The sequence below is a fragment of the Pan paniscus genome, chromosome 2 (genome assembly GCF_029289425.2).
Source record: "Pan paniscus chromosome 2, NHGRI_mPanPan1-v2.0_pri, whole genome shotgun sequence".
NCBI lineage: Eukaryota > Metazoa > Chordata > Mammalia > Primates > Hominidae > Pan > Pan paniscus.
In genome coordinates this window covers 44,249,197-44,267,647 of record NC_085926.1, presented here as the reverse complement: position 1 = coordinate 44,267,647, position 18,451 = coordinate 44,249,197, and the positions used below count along the sequence as shown (strand labels likewise).

General features: G+C 37.3%; 1 protein-coding gene across 2 annotated transcripts in view; it reads right to left on the bottom strand.

Annotated features, from left to right (window-relative positions):
• TOPAZ1 (testis and ovary specific TOPAZ 1) overlaps positions 1-18,451 on the bottom strand; it is a 90,554-nt gene that overhangs the window by 11,783 nt on the left and 60,320 nt on the right. For both annotated transcript variants that reach the window (XM_003809306.6, XM_055109756.1), the window contains 4 exons: positions 16,688-16,754; positions 15,448-15,622; positions 14,344-14,444; positions 10,794-10,959 (listed from right to left, as the gene is read on the bottom strand). In XM_003809306.6, coding sequence (XP_003809354.2) covers positions 10,794-10,959; positions 14,344-14,444; positions 15,448-15,622; positions 16,688-16,754 — 509 coding nt within the window. The remainder of the gene's footprint in view (positions 1-10,793; positions 10,960-14,343; positions 14,445-15,447; positions 15,623-16,687; positions 16,755-18,451) is intronic.

Sequence of the window (18,451 nt, the reverse complement as noted above, 5' to 3'; positions counted from 1 at the left end):
TGTTTATTTTTATATAAAAAAGTTCAGATTATCATAAATATTTGCTTTAACATAAAATATTATTTATGTGGACAAGTTTAACAATTTCACAATAAATAATTTAATTAGTTTTTGGTATTACTGGGGAATAGCTTTTCTTTTCTTTTCTTTTTTTGAGATGGAGTCTCACTCTGTCACCCAGGCTGGAGTGCAGTGCAGTGGCGCAATCTTGGCTCACTGCAACCTCCGCCTCCCGGGTTCAAGCGATTCTCCTGCCTCAGCCTCCAGAGTAGCTGGGACTACAGGCACGTGCCACCACACCTGGCTAAATTTTTTGTATGTTAAGTAGAGACGGAGTTTTGCTGTGTCAGCCAGGACGGTCTTGATCTCTTGACCTCGTGATTGGCCCACCTTGGCCTCCCAAAGTGCTGGGATTACAGGCATGAGCCACCGCGCCCGGCCAGCGAATAGCTTTTCTTAACAATTTCTGTCTATTTTAAAAACAATTTCTATTATGAAATCGTTGTTGTATACAGAAGAATAATATATGTTATAAAAGCATAACAATAAAATTAACTCCTATGTACCCATCACACCCACCTACGACCCTCAAACCAACAGACCTCAGACCCTCTTTAAAAAAAGAGAATATTACCTATAATGCTGAAGTTCCTTAATTTCTGCTCTGATTTTCACATTGAGAAAAACAATGGGAGACTGTAGTACAGAACACTGAGGTACTAAAATGTTAGAAATGTCAATATTTTATCATTTACCTAATTTACTCAATCATTATACACATAGTGAAACATTACTACATGTAACATTCAAATCATATTTTGGTGCTCTTTTTCAACTGAACTAAATGTAGAAGTAATCCTTTTATTTTGTGGCCTTCCTAGCACAGTGAATATAAAAAGTATTGAAGAAAAAGTTGATAATTCAAATATATCATGACAAAAGAAAGCTTTTAGTATCCAGTATAAAGCTTTAAAAAGGAGCTTTTCAATTACTAGAGCCCATGTGATTGACTGATTGACCTAACAGAGTTATACTATGTGTTAGGAATGTTCTAAGTGCTTTAAGAATATTAACTCATTTAGACAGATACTTTCATTAATTTGCTTCTACATTTGCTGACATTTTAATATAGAGAGAAATGTAAATGAATTTAATATCTTCAAAGACTGTATGATCATCTGTTAAACATAATTCCCATTAAAAGTAAAACTGTGAGTTCACCATTCCTTATAAAGTGAATTTTACTTTGATTGAATAAGTTCAATTGTTTTTTATCTGTTAGATATATCCCATGTACAAAAAGTAGATTATATAAACCTTTTCTCATAAAAATTGCATCATTTTTCTTTATTTAATACTTATTCTTTATATTTAAGGTAGGGTAATGGTCACATTTTTTGGAAAGTATATATGGTATTTTAGGAGATTCATTTAAAATTTTTATCAAACTGTTTACGTATATAAAAAAATCTGACCTAGCATGCTCTCTCCCCACATCATCTCCCTGTCTGGGTTTTTGGGTTTTTCTGTGTTGCCATCTTTTTTAAAAACCTGTTCAGTGTTGCCAATCAACCAACAGTCTGTGAGGGGCAGCATGGGATCAGACAGCAGGGTTCTTCCCCGCCTTGCCTTGGTTCCTTTGCAGGATTGAGCCACCTGGCCGTGGGGGAAGGGGTCAAGCTATATCCCAATACGTGTAGGGTAATGGTCCCTGCTGGCACATCCAGGTTGTGGGCCGAGCTGTGCTGGGGAGAACAGACCTGGGCATGGAGGGGAACCGCTCCCCAAAGGTTTCCGGTTGCCTCTCCTCTTCCTACTTTTGTCAGCCGATCAGTTTGTGGTTTCTGTGCCCGCAAAGGCTTCAGGAAGCATTAACAAAAGAAAACTATATATATATATTTTTATATATAAAGGTATACATTTAATATAATTATATAAAATATATATTATATATAAATAAAATATACATATTATATATATAAAATACATATATATATTTTTTTTCCAAGGAATGGGGCAGGGATAATGGAGATGGTGCTGGGAAATGAGTCCCCTGGGAGAGGGGGCCTGGCCACGATGCTGAAATATCTCAGGCTTCTGAATGGCTGGATTTCCCTAGGACCCTCAGAATAACAGACCTCAGATCCTCAGACCTGCCCTGGGGCCTGGTGGTGAAACTGAGGCCCGTACAAGGCAAGTCGAATTCTGAGTTGTTGGGACTAAGCCTGACCCCCTCTCTATGCAAACCCTCCCCCGCCCCACTCCCCCACCCCCCACCGTGGCCCTCAGTAGGGTTTTGTTTTGTTTTTTTGAGATGGAGTCTCAGTCTGTCACCCGGGCTGGAGTGCAGTGGCACAGTCCTGGTTCACTGCAACCTCCGCCTCCCGGGTTCAAGTGATTCTCCTGCCTCAGCCTCCTTAGTAGCTGGGACTACACGTGCCTGCCACCACGCCCAGCTAATTTTTGTATTTTTAGTAGAGACAGGGTTTCACCACGTTGGCCAGGATGGTCTCGAACTCCTGACCTCAGGTGATCAATCCACCCACTTCGGCCTCCCAAAGTGCTGGGATTACAGGCGTGAGCCACCATGCCCGCTCCTCAGTAGGTTTTAAGGAGCCCCCAGCCCTTCTCCCCTTCCTGGCCTGACCAGCCATACTGCTTCATCACCCCTGGCCACAGGCCCTGTCAAGTACTGCACAGGGATTCCCACCCAGGGGCCCTGCACCATGAAATAATGTGAAATACTGACTGTGGACCAAACACAATCAAACCTCTGCTTTTAAGAAGAAAAAAAATCTGAGTAAGCTAATTATTCTATGTATCAAAGTCGACTGAAACTGATAAATGAGAAGTCACTTAGAAATTAATAGCTTTAAATTTAATCTAGCTAGTTCACAATTCTACCAACATAAATACTTTTATGAATATTTTATGAGAACTCATGAGAATTAAATTCCCAAGAATAAGAAACAGTTTACTAGTGGGCTTAATACTAGTTTTATAGCAGTAAAAGTTGTTATAGCATTCATCTTCATGTTTTTCTCTATTTCATATTTGGGAAATATTTTCTATTTGTCTAAAATCTCAGAATCAAAGGGAGAGCATATTTTCCATAATAGCCTGTCTTTATCCACTTACCTTCTGACATATGCACATTCAGTCATTACTCACACAAGATTTTGAATATACACACTGGGAACATAAAACTATTAAATGAATTTCCAAGCTAGTCAGTGAGACTATCAAACAAATAATTATCTTTTCCTACAGTGAATACTAAAATGGGGGAGTATCTAAAGATACCTATTTTTCCCCTAAGGTATACATTTATTTTTATTTATTTTTTTGAGACCGAGTCGTGCTCTCTTGCCCAGGCTGAAGTGCAGTGCCGCGATCTTGGCTCACTGCAACCTCTGCTTCCCGGGTTTAAGTGATTCTTGTGCCTCAGCCTCCCGAGTAGCTGGGATTACCAGAGCCTGCCACAATGCTAGGCTAATTTTTGTATTTTTCTTAGCAACGGGGTTTCACCACATTGGCCAGGCTGGTCTCGAACTCTTGACCTCAAGTGATCCACCGGCCTCGGCCTCCCAAAGTGCTGGGATTACAGGCGTGAGCCACCAAGCCCGGCCAAGGTATACATTTGATATAATCCCAATCAAATTTCCTACAGAACTGTATTAAAACCTGATTTAGTAATTCTGAAATTCATTCAAAGAATAAACAAGAATAGCAAAGAATAATTTAGAAGAGGAGTGAGAGTGAGACAAATGGAGACAAGTGGAGAGAGGATAGACAAATATCACATATTCTAAGATTATATTAAATAAAAAGAGCATCGTGCTAGCATAGAAACACAGAGATGCTTGGGAGAAAGGTGCAGAAACAGACCCAACAGATTCAAGATTCTAATATATGATAAAAATGGCATTTCAAGTAAGTGAGTAAAGGATGAAATGGGAAAACATTTTGGGGAAATAAATAAAATTAACTTCCCATCTAATACCAAAATTTAAAACTAACAACAAATGAAAGAATTGAAGAACATATGGATGAATACGTAACTTTGAGATGACTAAGGACTGCCTAAAAGCATGATACAAAACAAAAATTATTAAATATTTAAAAAGCAGCAGTTTATAAATATAAAGTAGAAAAAATGTCAGTAGGCAAAAGAAAACAAAAAATGCAAAAAACATCATAAAGTTAAAGAAAAATGAAAAGCTAGGAAAAATATTTGTAAATACCCAACAGATCAAGGACTAGTATCTTTAATATGTAAAACTACTGCAATATAAAAAAGACATTATTATACAGTGTGATATTTCCTAAGTGTGATATACACATCACTGATGGTACCTGAAAATTTTAGGTGTTACATCAGAATTTTAATAATTGTATTTTAAAAAATTATAAAGATCACATTAAATACAAAAATCACAGTAAATCTGTGATTTCACAAATATTTGGATGAGGCTAAGTTGCTTGATTTACTTTAAAAAAAGTTTACTTTATTTATTTTTTTTGAGACAGGGTCTCACTGTGTTGCCCAGGCTGGAGTGAAGTGGCATGATCACTGCTCAATGCAGACTCGACCTCTGGGGCTCAAGCAATCCTCCCACCTCAGCCTCCTGAGTAGTTGAGACTACAGGTGTGTGCTACCATGCCTGGCTAATTAAAATTTTTTTTTTTTAATTTCATAGAGACAGAGTCTCCCTACGTTGCCCAGGCTGGTCTCAAACTCCTGAGCTCAAATTATCCAACTGCCTCGGCCTCCCAAAGTGCTGGGATTACAGGCATGAGTCACTGTGCCTGGCCTTAAATGTTTATTTTTAAAATATAAATGTTTACTATAAAAAACTCAAGCAAAACAGAAAAGTACAAAGAAGTATTTTAGAAATAATTAAAAATCTCATGACTGCAAATAACCAGGGTTCACATTTGGTGAAAATTATTTGAGAAAGAGGTGTTAATGACCTAAGTAGTAGGTCTTGATGAGTAGATATAAATGGAACTGTGGTATTCAATCAAAGACTAAAGATGGCCTGGGCTAACACAGCTTTGTGCTGGGAAGATCCAGCCACTGATTGAAAATGAAGATGCCTGGCGTGGTGGCTCACGCCTGTAATCCCAGCACTTTGGGAGGCCAAGGTGGGCGGATCACCTGAGGTCAGCAGTTTGAGACCAGCCTGACCAACATGGAGAAACCCTGTCCTACTAAAAAAAAAAAAAAAAAAAAATAGCCAGACGTGGTGGTGCACACCTGTAATCCCAGCTACTTGGGAGGCTGAGGCAGAAGAATTGCTTGAACCTGGGAGGCAAAGGTTACAGTGAGCTGAGATCATGCCATTGCACTCCAGCCTGGGCAACAGAGCAAGATTCCATCTCAGAAAAAAAAAAGAGAAAGAAAATGAAGACAACACGTTTTTTTCTGAAATGATTTTTCTTAAATATTAACATTGTTTATATGCTTATATTCGTACTGTAGTCACAGGCACTGGTCCACATGTGTGAGCTAAACTTTATGCTAAATTTCATAGTATAAACACACACACACACACACACACACACACACACACACACGTTCTTTCAAAACCTGCAACCATTTCCTCTTTGGAAGGTATAAAGATACATAAATGAAGAACATCCATCCATCCATCCATCCATCCATCCATCCATCCATCCATCCACCTCAACTAATATTTACTAAATATTTACTCTGTGCCAGGTACCACCACAGGTGAAATACTCTAAATATAATTAACTTTCAAAGAAATAAAAATGGTAGTATTTATAACAGTGGTTAAAGAACGCAGTGGGGGAGCGACTTGAGGGGGTATGGTTTAGGAACACAGGTAAGGTATGAGAAAACGTCACTATGTGAGAGTGATGTAGGGCAGTGGTCTTCAAAGTGAGGTCCCCAGATCGGCAGAATCAACAACATCTAAAAACCTGACAGACATGCAAATTTTTAGGACCCACCCCAGACTTAATGAATCAGAAAATCTGGGGGTGGGTCCAGCAATATGTGTTTTAACAAGCCCTCTAGAGAATTCTGATAATCAAGGTTGAGAACCCCTGTCTTAGATTTACCAAAAACAAGCTCAATACCACCATTTTGCTCAGGAGGTTGACTATCTTAGGTTTGGATCTGTTTGTGTAGTTTGTGCTTCTGATCTAGTTGCAATTTTATGAAGTCTATTTAGAGGAAAAACTAGGAAAACAATAGTACTGGTGTAGTAGTTAAAAATACAGACTTTGCAGTCAGATAGACCTGGATTGGAATTCCTGCTTTACACTTATTTGTTGTGTGATCTTCTCTGAACCTCAGAGTCCTCATATTGGGATACTATTACCTACGTTATGGGGTTAGTATTGATTAGATGAGATGACACAAATAATACACTTAGCACAATGCTTGGTAGATAGTGAATACTCACATTATTATGAAACCAATAATGAAGAGAAATGCTAAATTCAGAAAACAGACCAAAACATAAACAGGCAATTCACAAAAAAGTAAGGTCCAGATGGGGAAAAAATTTCTTTAATAATTAAATGCAAAGTTGGCCGGGTGCAGTGGCTCAGGCCTGTAATCCCAGCACTTTGGGAGGCCGAGGCGGGCAGATCACGAGGTCAGGAGATTGAGACCATCCTTGCTAACACGGTGAAACCCTATCTCTACTAAAAATACAAAATATTAGCCGGGCGTGGGCGACAGAGTGAGACTCCGTCTCAAAAAAAATAAATAATATAAAAATGCAAAGTAAAGCTGTGAATAACTTTTGCCCTATCAAACTAGCAGAGAGATAAGAAAAATAATAATACTAATTGTTGGCAAGGGTATTTCATAAGCTGCATCTTCATACACTGTTAAGTAGACTGTAATTACCACAATCTAACTGAAGGTGTAGAGGACTTTTATAGTCTCCTCACAGAGAAAAGACCTGGAATGGAATGTACTGAACAGCTAGATTAGGGTTTGCATAACCTGGAATGTACCAGTCTGCCTATCTGATAACCAAAAAACATAGTATCAGGCACTAACATCTGGAATTGTTAACTAACGTCTGCACCTGTGATCCCTAAAAGGACATGTTTGTATAGAAGCTATATCTAAAGGAAATAACTCTCTAAGATTTTCTAATAAAGTGGGGGGCTTTTTTTTTTTTTTTTTTTGAGACAGTCTCGCTTTGTCGCCCCAGGCTGGAGTGCAGTGGCGTGATCTTGGCTCACTGCAAGCTCCGCCTCCCGGGTTCATGCCATTCTCCTGTCTCAGCCTCCAGAGTAGCTGGGACTACAGGTGTCCGCCACCATGCCCGGCTAATTTTTTTTTTTTAATATTTTTAGTAGAGATGGGGTTTCACCGTGTTAGCCAGGATGGTCTCGATCTCCTGACCTCGTGATCCGCCCGCCTCGGCCTCCCAAAGTGCTGGGATTACAGGCATGAGCCACCGCACCTGGCCCGGGGGAGCTTTCTAATAAACCTGAAATAACATCTGCAAATCTGAATAGGAAAAATTTGTTGATATTTGCCAAAAAGCTTTAAAATGCCTTTACCCTTTAACACAGCAATTCCATCAGAATTTATCCTAAGGAAAAGTAAGATTTAGCGGTGACGTTTAGCAGGAATTATCGTTTACAACTGAAATCTGAAAAACAAGCTAGTTCAGTAAAAGTGGATTCATGGATCAAAAGACAGATCTATCCATCTGTCTATTTATAAGATAGAAAACCATGCAGCCTAGTAAGTGATGCTGTAGAAAAATTTTTCACTGAAAGGCTACTGCCTGAAAAAAATGCAGAGTACAAAAGTGTCGGTATAACAACATTAAAGTGGATAATAGCAATTTCTGGGTGACCAAATGATATGGGATTTTTAACATTAGTTTTGCTTATCCAGCTTTTCATATTTATTAATATGTATTACTTATACAAAGGCAATAAGTTATTTCAAAATTCAAAGGCAGTTTCTCAATAAATGGCATAACTTTTTTACAAAATTTGATTATAGAGAACTAAGATACTTATTTTTCAGCCTCTGGACAAGGATTATAAAATGATAGTCTTAAAACCATTTTATATTTCAAGACTTTTTTATGTTGGTATTGGGAGATGGCATGGTAGCAATCTGTTGCTCATTTGCAGGATAAAAAGCACTAGTATGAGAAAGAGTTTGAAATGTCAAAGTGAAATGCCAAAACAATAGATTTGTTCTCACCATCAAATCTGCCACTCACCAAACAAAAAAATGTGTGAGATATTCCGCATTTCTCAAACTTGAGTAATGTATGTAACTCCATCTTTTGCAAATTCAGTAGGTAATAAAAGCATATTTTTAAAAAGGAAAAATATATGTAAAAAGTTAATCTGCTACTCTGTCCTCCAAGCACTCAATTTATCCTCCCAGAGGCAGAGTCAGCCACTATTACTAGTTTCTTGTGCATTCTTCTACACGTATTTTAAGGGTATATAAACAAATATGTATTTGTCCATTGTATTATTATTCTTATTCGGATGGTAGCAACTGCTCTGTACATTCCTGTTTTTTTTTTTTTGGCTTTGCAATAGGTCTTGAAGATCATTCCAAATGAACACTTACAGATCTGCCTCATTCTGCTTTATCATATGGCTATAACACAGTTCAACTGGTATTCCCTTAATGAGCATTTAAGCTACCTAGAATTCTTTGTTACCATTGTTGGTGTAACAAAAGATTCCAGATAATTTAATATGCATACCTTTGTATACAGGTATAAATATGTGTGCAGTACAAATTCTTAGAAATGGAATTAGTAAATGAAAAAAAATGTGTTTTAAACTTTTGACATTTATTTTGCCAAAAAGCTCCTAAAGACAACCTCTGTGAATGTCTATTTCTCTATACCCTCACAAAAAGCATATCACCAAACTTTGATCTTTGATAGTCTAATGGGTTCAAAATGGTGTTTGTAATTGTAATGTATATTTCTCTTATTACAAGTGAGTATTAATCTCACTTATTATCAGTGAGATTGAGCCATTTGTATTTCCTTTCTTGGGAATGGCCTGTTCACTATAGAGCCCTTTTAAGAATTAAAAAATTCTAGGAACAACTGAGCATACTTCTGTGGCCTCTTCTTTTGTAGAGATAAAATTTTACTTATGAAAATTACTTTTAGTTGAAACTGTCACTGCAAAAAAAAGAATACTGCTTATAATTGATAGAAGTTTAAAGTTAGTCTAAAACGGAAACATTGAAATTTAAAACAAAATCTCCAAAGATCACTCCACATCTCTCCCACAAACTCTCCCAGTTTCTAGTTTGAGAAAGACTGGTTTTGCCACAAACTTTCAGACAGGAGGTTCCTATCGTAAGGTGACCCAAGTTCATTTTTATAAACTATTTTCACCTTCCCATTTCTTGACACATCGCTTCTTTCTTCACAGAGCTTGTGAGCTCTGGCTTATATTTCATTAATTTCCATTTTTGTATTTTGGTACTCTTCCCACTTAGGAAACCTCACTGACTATGTTTAAGTTGAAGAATACCTTTACAAACGAGCTTTTGAATGAAGCCTACTCACAACCTCTGTATTAAACCCTCAGCACTGAACATATACAAGATACTTTATATACATATATTTCCCATATATGAATCACATGTATATGAATATATATATGTGCTAGTGTTTGTGTGTTAGTGTGTTTTATAGTTCTCAATTTGCTTTATTTATTGATTCCATCTTCCCACCTAAACTCTTGAGATCCTTGAGGTTTTTTCGTTCTTATCCCACTTTATCAAATAAAATCTGCCTGATGGTCCAAATAGCCAGCGCTATCATTAGCTTCATTAGTATCGTAACACTATTGTGCTCTTTTTAATTTTTCTCATACCAAACTAACCTTATTTGTTCCTGCTGGCTTAATTTCACTGTAATTTCTGCTTAGAAGAATTGCCTTATCAAGGAAAGTAAGCTCTACTCATCTTGGTTTGAAGTCATGTTTGCCCATACATATGAAGATAGAGTTTATGCACACTGCAATCAGGATTTCCATTTTACACAGCGGCTGAAGCCTGGGCTCTGAAGCTGGATTGTCTGGATTTGAATTTGGCCTCCATTCCTTACTTGTTATGTCATTTTGGGCAAGTTGGTTAATATCTCTGACAGCATTTTCTTATCAATAAAATGGGGATTTTAATAGTTCCAAATTCAGGGTTCTATGAAGATTATTTGGGATAATTCAGGGAAAGCATTAATATGGAGCCTAGGCCATAGCAAGAACTAGGTTTTGCTTTTTTTTTTCTGAGATGGAGTCTCGTTCTGTTGCCCAGGCTGGACTGCAATTGCGCGATCTCGGCTCACTGCAACCTCCGCCTCCCGGGTTCAAGCGATTCTCCTGCCTCAGCCTCCTGAGTAGTTGGGATTACAGGCGCCCACCACCATGCCTGGCTAATTTTTGTACTTTTAGTAGAGACAGGGTTTCGTCATGTTGGTCAGGCTGGTCTCAAACTCCTGACCTCAGGTGATCCGCTGCCTTGGCCTCCCAAAGTGCTGGGATTACAGGCATGAGTCACCACACCCGGCCCAACAAGAACTAGTTTTTAAATGAACAAAGGCTTATATAATTTCTTCTTTAAGGCTAAATTAACTTTCCCCTTTCAGTTTACATGACAACCTTTCCTACCCACATGTTCACTAGGGTTTAGACCAAACTATTAACCACAGTTCAATATCAACTTAAGGTAATTACATAGACAAAAATGCATGACAAGTATAACGAATTATTTTATGCTTGCATATATCAGGACTTACCCCTCATTACCCAAATGGCACCATCTAGGCTTCCACTTTTTAGAAAAATTTCTGCTGCAACATTCACAATTTGACATCTTGATGCTAACTTCTCAGGCCCTATAAGTCCTTTTAAACTTGTAAAGTGTATTTTTAATTCATATAGTTTCTCTAAGACCTTCCTTCCCTAGAATAAAAATAAAGAACACTAATTGGGTATCAATCATTTACAAACACACAAAGCCATTGATAATTATTCACAAGCCAAGTATCCAGTTTGAATCATCATCCTAGACTGCTGGCTGTTAAGCTGCTCCAAGACTCTTTCCTTAAGCCCCTTCCTGTTCAGCCATACAGATGAAAGGGAAAGAGGAACAAGCAAGTCTCTGCCTCATATTAACCACCTCTTCCCACCAATACCACCAGACCTCCTTTATCAGAAGCCTTCTTTTTATGTGTTTTATACACTGTACTTCTCCTTAAGATTTCATGTGATGAAAGGCTTCCATGATTTAGCATAGAAAACTACTGATTATATGTTTTTGCTCCTCTTCTGTTGGTCCATCTGGGATCCAGGAGGGAGAGACAGTAAAAATGAAAACAATTTGTTATCAAATTTAAACATACTCAGGAGGAAGCTGAGATGGGATGATCACTAGAACCCAGAAGTTTGAGATCAGCCTGGGGAGTGTGGTGAAACCCCTGCCCTACCTTCCAAAAAATTTAGACAAAGAATGATAGTGAAAAAAAGGATAAACTTGTTAGCTAAAATTCTTAATTCAGTAGACTAATTATTTCATGTATTCTACATGAAAATTACCTTTGGTTTGGACATCAGAAATTGGACATATATCATTATTTTATACCATGAGCCAGCAAGCTTTTCCTGTAAATGGCCAGATAGTAAGTAGCTTAGGCTTTGCAGGCCACATTTAGTCTGTTGTACATTCTTTTTGATTGTTGTTTTTTAAATTTATAACTCTTTAAAAATGTGAAAAAGTCTTAGCTTGAGGGCTGTACAAAAACAGGCTTTGGGTGAGTTCTGGACCATGGGCCTTAGTGTACAGACCCTTGTTTTATATTCTATAATATTTGAATTAGATGCTTATTATGATGTCAAGCTACCTTCAAGATGACTGTATAAAAGAGTGCATTTTTAAAGGGATATGTTTAGTTTACTGTCAATGATTTTATTTTTACATTCAAAAAGGAATAGGTTTCATTAAAAAATTCATACTAAGTAATAAAATAATTTTCTAAAGTAGTTAAAATTTTTAATTAAAATAGATAAAATTCACCAATCTACCAATGTCTCAAATAATAACCAAATAAAATTAAAATATACTCTAAAATTTCAGCAAAATCAGTCTGAGTTTCTCTTTTATTAAATTTGAGATGCAGTCTATAAAGATACATGCATATGTATGTTTATTGCGGCACTATTCACAATAGCAAAGACTTGGAATCAACCCAAATGTCCATCAGTGATAGACTGGATTAAAAAAATGTGGCACATATACACCATGGAATACTATGCAGCCATAAAAAAGGATGAGTTCATATCCTTTGTAGGGACATAGATGAAGCTGGAAACCATCATTCTGAGCAAACTATCGCAAGGATAGAAAACCAAACACCGCATGTTCCCACTCATAGGTGGGAATTGAACAATGAGAACACTTGGACACAGGGTGGGGAACATCACACACTGGGGCCTGTCATGGGGTTGGGGGAGGGGGGAGGGATGGCATTAAGAGATGGAGTCTTGTTCTGTCACCCAGGCTGGAGGGCAGTGGTGCAATCTCGGCTCACTGCAACCTCCGCCTCCCGGGTTCAAGCAATTCTCCTGCCTCAGCCTCCCGATTAGCGCCATCACCCCCTGCTAATTTTTGTATTTTTTAGTAGAGATGGGGTTTCACCATGTTGTCTAGGCTGGTCTTGAACTCCGGACCTCAAGTGATGCCCCCGCCTCAGCCTCCCAAACTGCTGGGATTACAGGTGTGAGCCACTGCTCCCGGCCCAGTCTGAATTTTTATAAAGGATCTTCTTGTTAGATAGTCCTCAAATTCCCAAGCACTAAATAGTCAAGAAATTAATGCTATGACCAACCTTAAGCTCGATTGTGAGAGCAAACACAAGGTACACCTTGCCTACTCCAGGCCTACCACACAATAAGAGCTAAGCCTCCTGAAGACTTTTGAGCCTGGAGACCTACTATAAAACCATTCTAGGTTAAAAATTTTTTTCTTTTTAATTCATGAATTTTGTAGGTATACAGGTGACCATGTACTTAAATGTTATTGAACATATATATTCAATTGTGAAATAACCTCTTTATAAAAGCAGCAAGTAACAAAAGATAAACTTTAATAGTTAATTCAATAGTGACCACACTCTCTACTCCACTCTCTATATAACTCCATCCCTCAGCACTTCCTCCCTATTTTGGATTTCCTGTCCTCTACTTGAACTTTTTTGAGTCTATAACTCCACCTGCCACCTCAGGAATATGTGAAGAATGGTAATACAACATGGTCTTGAGTCACTAAACCATCTCTATGGTAAGCTAAGCCTCAAGATATATGGTATATAGTGTTCCAAGGTATTCTAAGAGGTGATTTTTAAGAAGTTCTGTTAATTGTGAGTATTCTGAGTTCATCTTAAGAAATGTGTCTTGGCTGGGTGTGGTGGCTCACACCTGTAATCCCAGCACTTTGGGAGGCTGAGGCGGGTGGATCAACTGAGACTGGGAGTTCGAGACCAGCCTGACCAACATGGAGAAACCCTGTCTCTACTAAAAATACAAAATTAGCCAGGCATGGTGATACATGCCTGTAATCCCAGCTACTTGGGAGGCTGAGGCAGGAGAATTGCTTGAACCTGGGAGGCGGAGGCTGTGGTGAGCCAAGATTGCAGTATTGCACTCCAGCCTGGGCAACAAGAGCGAAACTCCATCACAAAAACAAACAAACAAAAAAACCCCACAAACAAAGAAATGTGTCTTGGACTCTTCTAAAATTACAATACAACTGATACTCAGGTGTTGGCAAAATAATATGAATTGAAAGTTACTTCAAATAAATATGACATTTAGCATGGGTTCTTAACCCATTTATACCTAGTGTTACATTATTGGAACACTAAACTTATGGGAGTTATTTATATCCTACTGCTCAAGGTCATCACCAAGGTCTGATTTTTCACAAAAAACATTTTCAATCTCTGGCATAAATGGGTTAAGTGTTCTCTATACTGAGATTTTATTTATTTTTGTAATAAAAATTATTTTTTAAAGATGGGAATCTGTCCACATTGCCCAGGCTGGCCTCGAACTCAGCTTCCTGAGTAGCTGGGACTATAGGTACATGCCACTGCATCCAGTTTGAGATTTTGAATAGTAGCCATTTGCTTAATATACCATCTAATAAATCACTCACTAGTCTGGGTCCCACTTTATCAATTGTAATGATTATTAGCAAACTCCTAATTTGCAGGGTTAACTTATATTCTGTTCATAATTTTAAAACTAGTAGTCTCTATACTAAGCCAAGACAAAAACTTAATGAAGTACCTTGGACCACTGCAACAGCTTGTGATAGAAGTACATAGCACTGATTCCAATTCTTCCCAGTACACCTTTATCTACTTTACTGTTTTGTGGATCTTTGCTAACTGAAACACAAATAGGCATACAAAAGAAAATAAAATAGTCACTTAAAATGATGGAAGAGGCAAACTAATACAGAATTATTGATACTACCATAAAGACCAGGTGTTGGCAAACTGTGCCCCGTTTTTGTATAGCCTAGGAGCCAACAATGGTTTTCCTGTTTTCAAAGCATCGTTTAAAAAGAAAATAAAACTATGTGATAGAGATCACATGTGGTGTGTTCGAAGCCTAAAATATTTACTATCCGGCTTTTTATAGAAAGTTTGCCAACCCCTGATAAAGGCTACAGTAGTAAAGAGCTCAGGTCAAAAACAAAACAAATTCAAAACTATATAAACTCTGTTGACTTGTAATAGTAAAGAGAGTAACAACTTAAATAATTCAAAAATTCAGGTGCTCCACTATAATTTGTTAGCAATAGTTTTACCAATCTGAGTGAAAAAAAAAATAAGAATGTGAAACGTTTGATACTAAAACACCAATTCCTGACCTTTTACCATAATCTAACAATAAATAGATGGAAAAATTCAGAAAGAGAAGGAAGAGTATCTAAAGCCTGCATTAATTTATCCACAACATGGAAAATATTCAAGGGTTTTACATTTTTTTTTTTTAATTTTTTTTTTTAGTTTTACATTCTTGTTAAGAACACTGCCACTGGCCGAGCTGTGACTTATGTCTGTAATACCAGTGCTTTGAGAGGCTGAGGTGGGAGGATCCCTTGAGCACAAGAGTTCGAGACTAGCCTGGGCAATGAAGCAAGATTCTGTGTCTACAAAAAATAAAAAAATTAGCTGGGTGTAGTGATATGTGCCTGTAGTCCCAGCTACTTGGGAGGCTGAGGCAGGAGAAGTGCTTGAGCCCAGGAGTTCGAGGCTGCGGTGAGCCATGACTGCACCCCTGTACTCCAGCCTGGGTAACAAAGGAAGACCCTGTCTCTAAAAAACAAAAAAGAAAACTGCACCATCCTCATACACAATATTCAGGCCAATAGTTACATTTTACCTGTTTCAGCAAATTCACAAAAGGGAATATCTGGTCTTTCATCTTCATAGTTTTTTGTGAGTGTTTCAGCAATGCAAGCACAAAATGTCTGGAAATCTGCAAATTTTTCACAGCCCATTTTTACGTTAATGTATAATTTTCCCAATTTGGTCCAGTCACCTTTTTCTTTACAATGCTATCAAAATTATTAAAAACAAAACAAAAAAGAAAAAGAATGAAAACTATGTCATTTATGCAAACATGTCTTTAGGGCAAAGCATGTTTAGGCATTAGATATACATAAATTAATAAGACAAAATCTGCACATCTTATAAGCTTACCAACAAGTATCACATCAACAACACACTATTGTAACTTTGCTTTTCTGGCTATAGTAAAGCCTCTATAAATTCCAAATAACAATGCACATTTGTTTTAATTATCCAGGTCTTAAAGTATTTAACTGTATTCACCCCCAAAACTGAACCTGACAGTGGAGATGGATTTTACGGAAAACATGATGAGCAGCATAATTTGAACTGTCTCCATGGCAATGCATTATTTTACTACTTTTAGAAAGTACATTTTAATGTTATCTGGCCATTTATAATTTGGGCCCACATATCGTTTTGGACACTACGTTCTACAAAAGTGGCCACAAAGTAAATTTCAGTCAACTTATTATCTTTCTACAATTTCTGTTATAAACTAAAGAAGTTGTTCACATCAAGAAAAAAAGTTGTCTTAAGAATATAAAAGTACTAATTAAAACCAGAGCAACAATTACTACATGAATACAAAAATGATATTAAATTTAAAAGTAAAAATCATCCTGAAGGTCCTCATTTCTTATACTCTAAATGGTTGGAGAGTTCAGTGTGACCTGGGCTTTCTCCCACCATTTCATGTACTGTAGCCATCCATGACAAGTACCTCAGCTTTCTTATGCACTGAGCGAGTCTGCCCAGTCTCAAAACTTAAAGACTAAGCTTCAAATTATTATTTTACTTTAATATAATTTTGAAACTGAACAATTTTTAGAATTATTTTTAGTACAGTCCACAAGTCTAGAAATTAAAATGTTTGCCTTTCAAAATATTAACTTGTAAGAAAAACAAAACTTCCTTTCCTTGAGCATTTTCTCTGTATAACAGCCACATTTCTAAAACTTTTCATAAAATGGGGTTATTATTCAAACCTTTTTTGTTGCTATTGATTTTCAGAGATCCCAGCAATGTATTTAAAATAATAAATGTCATACCTCTAATTTATTCAAGGCTGAATCTAAATCACACTTCCAGTTCTTTTTAAATTGTCTCATCTGTAACCTTTAACAAAAGAAAAGAGTTAATTATACTATATTCACCCCTTAAAAGTCACTGCTGCTTCTAATTAATCTGTCCTATGGTTTATAAGAAACCAGAAGAAAAAATGAATGTATATAATATGCTATAAACATTCTTCAGAGCTGAAAAAAAGGCAGCTATATAGACACCTACTTTATACTATTTCCTCCCCAAATCAATAAGAAGGAAAAAGCAAATTCCACATGAAATCATACCTTCAGCCTAACTTGTAGACAGACGATGTCAAAACTTCAAAAATAACTGTGACTAAAAGGAGAAAAAAAATACCAAATCCTGGCACATGATCTCTACTGCTCCTACCCTACCCTTGCTGCTCCACAGGATTTGTGGCAATCAAAGACCAAAACAAAAACAGAGCAAGTAAACACACAAAACCTGATGGGGAGAATTGAAGAGGGAAACTAGCAGAAAGAGCTAACATTGATTTAAAAATACTGCTACAAAGACTAAGTCCACATTAAGTTTGAAAATGCTAAAAAAAAAAAAAAAAAAAAAGCAAGTAAGCATCTGGGTAGATCAGAACCACAAGGAAGGATCTTAAAAGTCCATGATTTAAAGAAGGCAATTTTTGAAATGCATAGTTTTTGGAAAAGAAAAAAAGACAAAAATGAAAGAAACACCCTTTGGCAATTAGAAGAAAATTTAAAAAAAGGCAGCTGGAATAAGAAGGTGTCATTGAACTAGTATTATGTAATACCTAACTATGAGTTCACCAATTTTGGTAATTCATCTAGAGCATTAAGAAGGAAGAACATACTGTCACATTTGGGATTAAGAAAAAAAACAATTTTCTAACTCCTTTTATGAAGCAAGTATAACTGATATTTAAACTAGATAGACAGCCTGTGTGAGGTGGCTCACACCAGAAATTTCAGCACTCTGGAAGGCCGAGGTGGGCAGATCCATTGAGCTCAGGAGTTTGAGACCAGCCTGGTTAATATGGTGAATCCTACCTCTGCAAAAATTAGCTGGGTGTGGTGGCATGCACCTGTAGTACCAGCTACGTGGGAGACTGAGGTGGGAGGATCACCTGAGCCCAGGAGGTCCAGGCTGCAGTGAGCTGTAATTGCACTACTGCACCCCAGCCCGGGAAACAGAGCAAGATCCTGTCTCAATCCATCAACACACAAACAAAAAACAATAGCTTTTATAAATACAAAAAAACCACATAATAATACAGAAAACCTCATTCACAATAGCACCCAAAATATTAAGTACTTATACAAAGAAAATTATAAAACACTCCGGAAAGACACATTACTACTACATGGAGTTAGGAAGTTGATACTAAATATATGGAGAAGCGTACATCCAAGAAGATCCAGGAAAACACTGAAAAACTATGAAAAAGAATTATCCCTACCAAATATTAAAACATACTATTAAAGCTTCTATAGTTACTATAGTGTGGTTCCAGTGCAGGAATAGGCAAACAGTCCAGTGGAATAAAATACAAAGTCAAGAAACAGACCCCATTGTATATGAAATTTAGTATATGATGAAGGTGGCATCTCAAATCACTGGAGGTAAAGATGGACATTTTATTTTACCATTATTATTTTCTGAGATGGAGTCTTGCTCTGTCACCCAGGCTGGAGTGCAGTGGTGCTATCTCGGCTCACTGCAAGCTCCGCCTTCTGGGTTCACGCCATTCTCCT